Below are 7,869 nucleotides of genomic sequence, written 5' to 3'. Positions count from 1 at the left end.
ACACGGGCCTCTCACTGCTGTGGCCTCTCCCGTTGCGGAGCACAGGCTCCAGACTCGCAGGCTCAGCGGCCATGGCTCACGGGCTCAGCCGCTCCGCGGCACGTGGGATCTTCCTGGACGGGGGCACGAACCCGTGTCCCTGCATCGGCAGGCAGACTCTCAACCACTGCGCCACCAGGGAAGCCCTCAGGACTGTCTTTTAATGTTTCAGTATATTTCTCTGTGCTTGTATTTCTTTGTAGGGATACTTTTTTTTTTTTTAACATATCAACATCATAATTATAAAGTTTTTATCATGTTGTTCATTTAAAATTGTAATGTCTTTTCCAATGCCATTGCAATTATTTGTAAATAGGATTTTTTACTTGGGTCTTTAATACGTATTTAAAAAGTACATGTTGAATACTTTCTCATTTTAAAATAATTTCAAGCAATACAGTGGTATAGAGGGCAAAAATTAAAGTTCTCCTGTTGATAACACACACACACACACACACACACACACACACACACACACACACACACACACACACACACACACACACACACACAGTCCCGCCCACCCCAGTTCTCACTTCCCTTCCCATAGGTAACCACAGTTCACAGTTTGGTTAAACATAATTTTTAAATGGGTATATAATTTTCCATATGATGGGAAAAAAATCATACTCAAGTGGTTCCCCTATTTGGGGGCATTTAGGTTGTTTCCTAGTTCAGCTGTTTCTTTTAAAACATGTTACAGAGGGGCTTCCCTGGTGGCGCAGTGGTTGAGAGTCTGCCTGCCGATGCAGGGGACACGGGTTCGTGCCCCGGTCCAGGAAGATCCCACATGCCACGGAGCGGCTGGGCCCGTGAGCCACGGCCGCTGAGCCTGCGCGTCCAGAGCCTGTGCCCCTCAATGGGAGAGGCCACAACAGTGAGAACCCAAACCGGAAAAAAAAAAAAAAAAAAAAAAAAGTGTTACAGAGGGTTTCACTGTAGGGAACTCAAAGCAGACTGTAGATTTAATGGCCCTGTGTTACTCTGGTGATTTCAAAGCCATCAAGGACAAGCAGTAAATTAGACCTCAAATCTGGGAGTAACTTCCAGCTAAGAGAAGGGACCAAGCATAAGCTGAGGACCCCCTGCTAAATGCTTGACCTACCTGTTCTCATTTTAAGGCATCAGACATCTCAAGATAGGGGACATTATTCCCATTTTACAGATGGGAAACCGTGGTTTAGAGAGGCCAAGTGCCTTGCCCCAGGTCACGCATCATCTAGTGTAGAGCTTGGCTCTAAGTTGTCAGACACCAAACTGAGGTCTTGGTGATTCTGTAACCGAGCGAGGGGCTCTTCCTTTCCTGTCTTCACTTAATCTAGGTGAACACCATCACAGGTGTAAACCACCAACGCCTGCAGGGAAGCACTGAAATGTTACTGGGATTCCGGATTTGTTGGGTATTTTTTTAGCTACAGGTGCAGTGCCTAATCCACAGCTAACATTGTACTGATGCTTTATGTACTTTATCTGAGTTAGTCCTCACAAACAGTGCTTTGAGTGGGAGGGGCATGATCCCCATTTTTCAGATGAGGAATCTGAAGCCCAGAGAGGTACAGTAAGTTGCCCAGCATGACTTGGAGGAGGGACTCAGACCCAGGTGTGTGTGACTTCCAGCCCAGGCTCCGGTGCCAAGCTGCATTGCCCGGCAGAACACAAGTCAGCTGGAGTGTGTCCGTCAAGCTGGGCAGCGGACTGCGCCTCACTATGCTCTCTGTCCCCCTCTGCCACAGACAACAGCGACCTGATCGCATGCACGGTGATCACCAAGGATGGAAGCATGCTCCAGCGGTTCCTGGCTGTTGACATTTACCAGATGAGTTTGGTGGAGCCTGACGTGTCCAGGCTGGGCTGGGGAGTGGTCAAGTTCGCAGGCCTTCTGCAGGTACGATGGCCGAGAGCTCCAGAAGCTCTTCTCGGTTGGCTGTACAAACACCCACAAAAGTGTCATCTTTACGGTCAAGTTCTAGTGACGTAAGGGCCACGTGAACAGATTATCATTGACAAAAGTTAGAATACCTCACAGATTAAGAGCCAAGTCCCCTTTGACCAAAACCCAATTCTGACTCCTCTCATCCGTTATCAGATATGGTGCTTTGCCGAATATGTGTATGACTATAACTACATGTACTGCTTTTAAAAATTGTACAACATATAGTTGGAATGGGGTGTGTGTGTGTGTATTTTTTTTACCGTCACATTGAATGTATTGTAAACTTTGCTTTTTTCACTCAACGAATGTTTTGCAGAACTGACTGTGTTAGTCTCTGCAGGCTTACTAGTGTTCTTTTAACTGCTTCCTGACCACACACCAAGGCAGAGTTAGCCAGCACCCTGTGGCTGCTTCCAGCTTTTTACCTTGACAGACAGTGCTGCCATGAACAGAATTGTCCTGACTTCCTTGTGCACTTGGGCCAACGTTTCCCTAGGGAAGATACCAAGAAGTTGGGCTGTGCCTATTTCCTCTCTAGAATGATTGTTGCCACTGGTGATTTATGGACGTTCCTGTGTCCTCCACCTCTCCAGCAGGCCTGGGCTCTAAACTGCCAAACGTCAAGCTGGAAGCGTGGGTTTTCTTAATGTTTGTCTAAATGATGGGTGACTAATGCCAGCTAGTTGGTCGAACGAAGCGTGGAAGCAGATGAGTTGAAAACAGCCTCCAGCTCACGCCCTCCCCAACCATCACCCCCGCCAGACCCATGGGCCCTGAGTTGCCCTGCGCCGAGTCCGTTTCCTTGCTGGGCAGTCCTGGTTGCTGGCAAGGCCTTGCTGGGGTGACCCACATCCACCTCTCGAGGGCAACCCACTCCCCAAGAGGACCACCCACGTATTTGAGGATGCTGTTGCAACCATTTCCCAGCCTCCTCTTTTTCAAGATCTTTCCATTTAAAAACGGTCTTTTACAGAAGGTGGTGTGAGAAGCAGCTCTCTGAAGAACCTCTCATTTAGAAAAAGACTTCCACGTACCACACTGTCCATTAGGTGACTTAGTGCTTCTTATTTATCTAGGTTTATGATCAATTTCCTTTAGAATTTAGTGTCAGGAAAGTGTTTTTATCCCTCAGAGGATTAACACATGTCGTCCCTCAGACAATGAAAGCCACATAAACCTTTTCTTTTGGTTGTCTTCCAGTAGCTTCTATTTGTCAGGCCATTATTACGTGCCAGCCTCTCTCTCCGTCTTAAAAGCGTAATATCTCATCTAATTCCCACTGCAACATTTTGTGCCAGATTGAATGCCTGTGAACAGTATCTGTCTTGCTTCATGAGCCTTTTCAACATTTTCCCCACCTTTCTGACTTTCATGTCTGTCTCCTGTCTCCTGCTCTTATCTCAAACCTTACTTAGTGGGAAGCAAATTCTTTGCACAGAATCCAATCTGAGGTTTTAGACTGGATTTGTCCTGAGGATACTTGCTGTACGTGAGTTCTCCTCTACCTTTCAAGTGTAACTTTCTTCAAACGTCTGCTAAGTGGTCCTCCCCTGTTCCTTTCTCGGAGTTAGCTATCTCCTTTAGGGGCCAGGAATTCGTCAAAGACATACAAATGGGAGCTAAGGATGCCCCCTTCTTAAGAGAAACAAGGAAGGAATTGTTACGCTGGAGCAGATCACACTGGAAAGGACTAGGAACTTGGGTTTGTTATCTCTAGTTCTCTGAAGCAAGAATTGTTGGAGTTTGTTGGGCTCCCTGAGGCCCCATGAAGAGGCTGGTGTCCCGTGTGTTTACTAGCTGCCTCAAGTCCTCGCGGGGATGGAACCGGCCACCACAGCCAGCATCAGCCACTTGAGCTTTCTGTGCTTCCTACCCCTCGCTTCCCGCCAGGCCTGGCCTGGTTTGTGCCCATCCTTGACTCTCTCAGACTTGGGGGGCTGATGGTCTCCTCCAGAGCAAAAGCAAAGTTCAATCTGGGGGACCTCATTCTAGATGAGACGTGAATCCACAGCTTCCGTGCAGCCACCTTCCCCCTGAACCTAACAGACACCCTTTCTTTGGCCTCCTCCCCCCCGCAGGACATGCAGGTGACTGGCGTAGAGGACGACAGCCGCGCCCTGAATATCACCATCCACAAGCCTGCATCCAGCCCGCATTCCAAGCCCTTCCCCATCCTGCAGGCCACCTTCGTCTTCTCAGACCACATCCGCTGCATCATCGCCAAGCAGCGCCTGGCCAAGGGCCGCATCCAGGCAAGACGCATGAAGATGCAGAGAATAGCTGGTGAGTGCAGCCCCGGCGGGTGTCCTCTCGGCAGCGGGGCAGCAGCTGCCACAGGCCATCAGCATGACTCTCACGTTGACCTTGAGAACCCTTGTGACTCCTCTAGAAGAGGAAACAATGAGTTCTGTTTTGGTGAGAGAATGGAGAACCTTGAGTGTTTGATTTCTACAAGTCTAGGGCTGCTTGGAAGAGGCAAGCCCTCCCTCCCAGTCAAGAGGCAGCTGTCAGTGTGGGACGACGGTTCTCCCTCCCGCACACGGACGTTCTCTAGCGTATGCCTGCAAAGCGCTTCGACGTTCCTCTGCCACCTCTGACCCTTAGAACAACCCTTGAGATGAGTAGGGCCTGTTCTGCCCATTTTACAGAAGAGTAAACTGAGGCTCAGTGACTTGCCCACAGCCACACAGGCAGTTAGTTGGCAGAACCCAAACGCAGAGCTTCCTACACTAAAGCCCATCCCTTCCTCCTCTCCGTTCCCAGCTCTCATGAGAGGCAGCCCTGCCTGGTGAGGGGCCGTAACCCAGCACTGGATTCGGAAGTGTTGTTTCACATCGCACAGGGACTGTGGTGAATCTGTGAGGCGGCCCTACACTGCCCAGTGTCAGGAAGGCCCCAGCTTTCTTAGAAGTGAAGGCACTGAAATGAGGGCATTCCCTTCATCAGGGTGGAAGGCACAGCGTCCTCCTCGGGGAAAAGGCGTTCTGTCAACTCCTAAAATCACGAACAGCCTTTCACAAGAAACCAGTGCCTTTCAGCTCAAGCACCAGTGGTCGTTCTGGTGTGGTCACTGGGAGGCTTTCCAGTCCACTGGGAGAGAAGGGGAGCGTTCTCGAGGGTTCACCTAAAAAGAAACACTTGGAGGGCAGGGTTTCTGGATATTGCAATCTCAGTCATTTCCTGCACGTGCCCTGTTGATTTGCGCAGGCCTGCATCCCATATAGTCCTCATCTTATTTCTCACTTAGCTGAAACTTGGCCTCCAAAATCATTACAGAAGCATTTTGTAATGTGCAAAGTGACTTAAATCATTCAGTCCTTTCTTTTAAGATTTATTTCCAGAGGGTTGTTTGTTTTTTTTTTAATGTAAAGCAATTTCTCACAGCTGGCATGAAGGCTAAATATTTCATTTGAAAATTGAGAATTATGCCGTAAAGTGGCTGTTAGAACTAACGCCTTGGGTATTTCTCAAATTGATTTTAAAAAGCCCCTCCAAATTGCTGTATCGTGAGATTTCTGCATGGAAGAGAGGACAGCAACAGAGACACACACACTCATAAGTACACAGGCACACGTGCGTGTAAGTTCTGTCTCACACACTCTTCCCCACACGCATAGATTTATGAACTTTCACAGCAGAATTGGCCTCATTTGCTTTGGGGTATGAAACTGTACCCAGGGCTAAGCCTTGGTAGGGTCGTTTGTGTATGGAAGCCAAGAATCTGAGGTGAAGATGGGCCTGGCATCTCTGAACCACTCTCTAGGCACTGCTTGTGTTATGATCCTCAGGCAGGACCCTTGGTGTCACACTGGTCTCCCCAGCACAAGGCTGCTGGCTGCCTGCTTGGCATTGTCCGAGGGATGTGCCTGGCAGGGCTGTGGCCACACCTGCTACAGCCGTGCCACCCAAAGTCTCGTCACCTACATTCCCATCCCATGCACATGCTGAGCTTGAACCACGGGTTTGTTTGAACGTAGCCCTCCTGGACCTCCCGATCCAGCCGACAACTGAAGTCCTGGGGTTTGGTCTCAGCTCATCCTCCACCCAGCACCTGCCTTTCCGCTTCTACGACCAGTGCCGCCGGGGCAGCAGCGACCCCACGGTACAGCGCTCTGTGTTCGCGTCGGTGGACAAGGTGCCAGGTAAGCCGGCCCCCACCCTGTGCCACCTCCTGTCCCCTCCGGGGAGCGGGAGAGGGGTGGTTCCAGGACCTTCTCTGTCTTGAGCCTGTGTAGGCTTTCCTTTCCCTCTCAGAAACCCTGTTTCTTAGAACTTATCAAAGCGCAGCGCAAGATTAAACACAAGCCCCAGAAAGAAATCTTGGCTTTCTCTTTGGTGTTCTGCCACCGGGGTTTGGTTTTCCAGAGATTTGTTTGAGGGTGTGGAAGAACTTCTCAGAATTAAGACTAAAAATTTCTTGGAAATTTCTTGGAAATACTTGAGATTATTAGTAACGAGGTTGTGCGAGAGTCATTTCCTCCATGTAGGATGACTAGAAAGAGCTAGTGTGTGCAGTTCCTGTTTAAGCCCCTGAAGAAGTGAGACTTCAGAAGAAGGTCCTGCTGCCCCTGGGGCGGCTGCCACTCTCTTCTTTGTGGGAGCCTCTCTTCCCACTTTCCCTGAAGCGCATCTCTAACTTTCCTCCCTTCCTCTCCAAAAGAGAAGCATGAATAGAAAGTTCAAGGTTGCCTGGTAAAGCTGAAAATACTGGTTCTCCAGAAGGGCCGGCAGGCTCCCCCTTCCTGTTCTGACGTGTCTGCTTTAAGTAAATCCATATGCATCCCAACCCCTCGAAAGAGAACCTTGCCCTTGGTTACAAAACTTCAGAAAACTGGCCAAGCTGTCCCCTGCAACTTCACTTCTCTGCAGTTAGGGCTTCGAACCTCAATTGCAAATGTGGCAAAATGTTTTCAAAAGCAGTTACACATTTAAGAACAAAATCTAGTGAAAAGAACCTGACCCAAACAAGGATCCCTGTTTCCCCTGCACCCCATGATTCATTCTGATTTCATTCTTTGATTTGATTAATTCATTTCAGAAATATAGTATATACTACAAGCATATGATTTCTTTAAACCCAAACAGGACATGATAAAATGAAAATTAAGACTACTTGGCCCCAGAAGTGACCATGGTTAACAGTTTCTTGCATTTCCTTCCAGAAATCTTTTGTTTGTCTGTTTTTACACCTGGGGTTATACCATATGTGTGATTCTACATCTTGCTGTTTTCACTTATTGACAAGTCAGTGTTACGTGTAAGCACATGTAAATCGACCTAACGCTCATTCACTGTTGTGTGGTATTTTATAATATGGACGGAACAAAGAAGTCTTTTATAGCATTTTGTATTGATGGACATTTGAGTCGTTTCCAGTGTCTTGCTCTTCCATTGTCAAAGTGAACCTCCTCGGGGTATCTTTGTGTAAGTGTGCAAATCTCACGTGTCTATGGGATAAATTCCCATCGGTGGATCTGCTGAGTCAAAGGGGAGGTTTTTCATCTTAATATATGTAGTCCCAACATGCACTCTGGAAAAAGTGCACCAGTTCACGCTGCCACCCACTGCCTGCAACTGCTTTCATTCTTAAATCCAGTCTTAGGCTACAAGACTGATTGTAGCCCTGCCTCTGTTTTCAGCCATGCAATATGAGATGATTCTGCCTGCTCGGGGGTCTGGAGGCTTCTTTGTTAAAAATTCTCCAGGTTGCTTTCTGCCCCGTAGAGATGGTTGCTAAGTAAATATAAATGATGACCATGAGTCTAGGTTAACTAAATACACACTGACCTGGTAAGAAATCATTTCTTTCTTCCTTTTTTTTTTTTTTTAAACACACAGTTGTGGGCTTCCCTGGGGGCGCAGTGGTTGGGAGTCCCCCTGCCGATGCAGGGGACACG

At 48.3% G+C, this 7,869-nt stretch overlaps 1 protein-coding gene across 1 annotated transcript in view; it reads left to right on the top strand.

Annotated features, from left to right (window-relative positions):
* CLEC16A (C-type lectin domain containing 16A) overlaps positions 1-7,869 on the top strand; it is a 208,136-nt gene that overhangs the window by 153,395 nt on the left and 46,872 nt on the right. Inside the window, exons 20-22 of the mRNA XM_007462829.1 lie at positions 1,773-1,924; positions 4,051-4,255; positions 5,950-6,114. Of these exons, the coding sequence (XP_007462891.1) occupies positions 1,773-1,924; positions 4,051-4,255; positions 5,950-6,114 (522 nt within the window). The remainder of the gene's footprint in view (positions 1-1,772; positions 1,925-4,050; positions 4,256-5,949; positions 6,115-7,869) is intronic.

The sequence above is a fragment of the Lipotes vexillifer genome, unplaced genomic scaffold (assembly GCF_000442215.2).
Source record: "Lipotes vexillifer unplaced genomic scaffold, Lipotes_vexillifer_v1.1 scaffold306, whole genome shotgun sequence".
NCBI lineage: Eukaryota > Metazoa > Chordata > Mammalia > Artiodactyla > Lipotidae > Lipotes > Lipotes vexillifer.
Note: the sequence above shows the minus strand (reverse complement) of the source record. Positions and strands in the feature narration are given on the sequence as shown.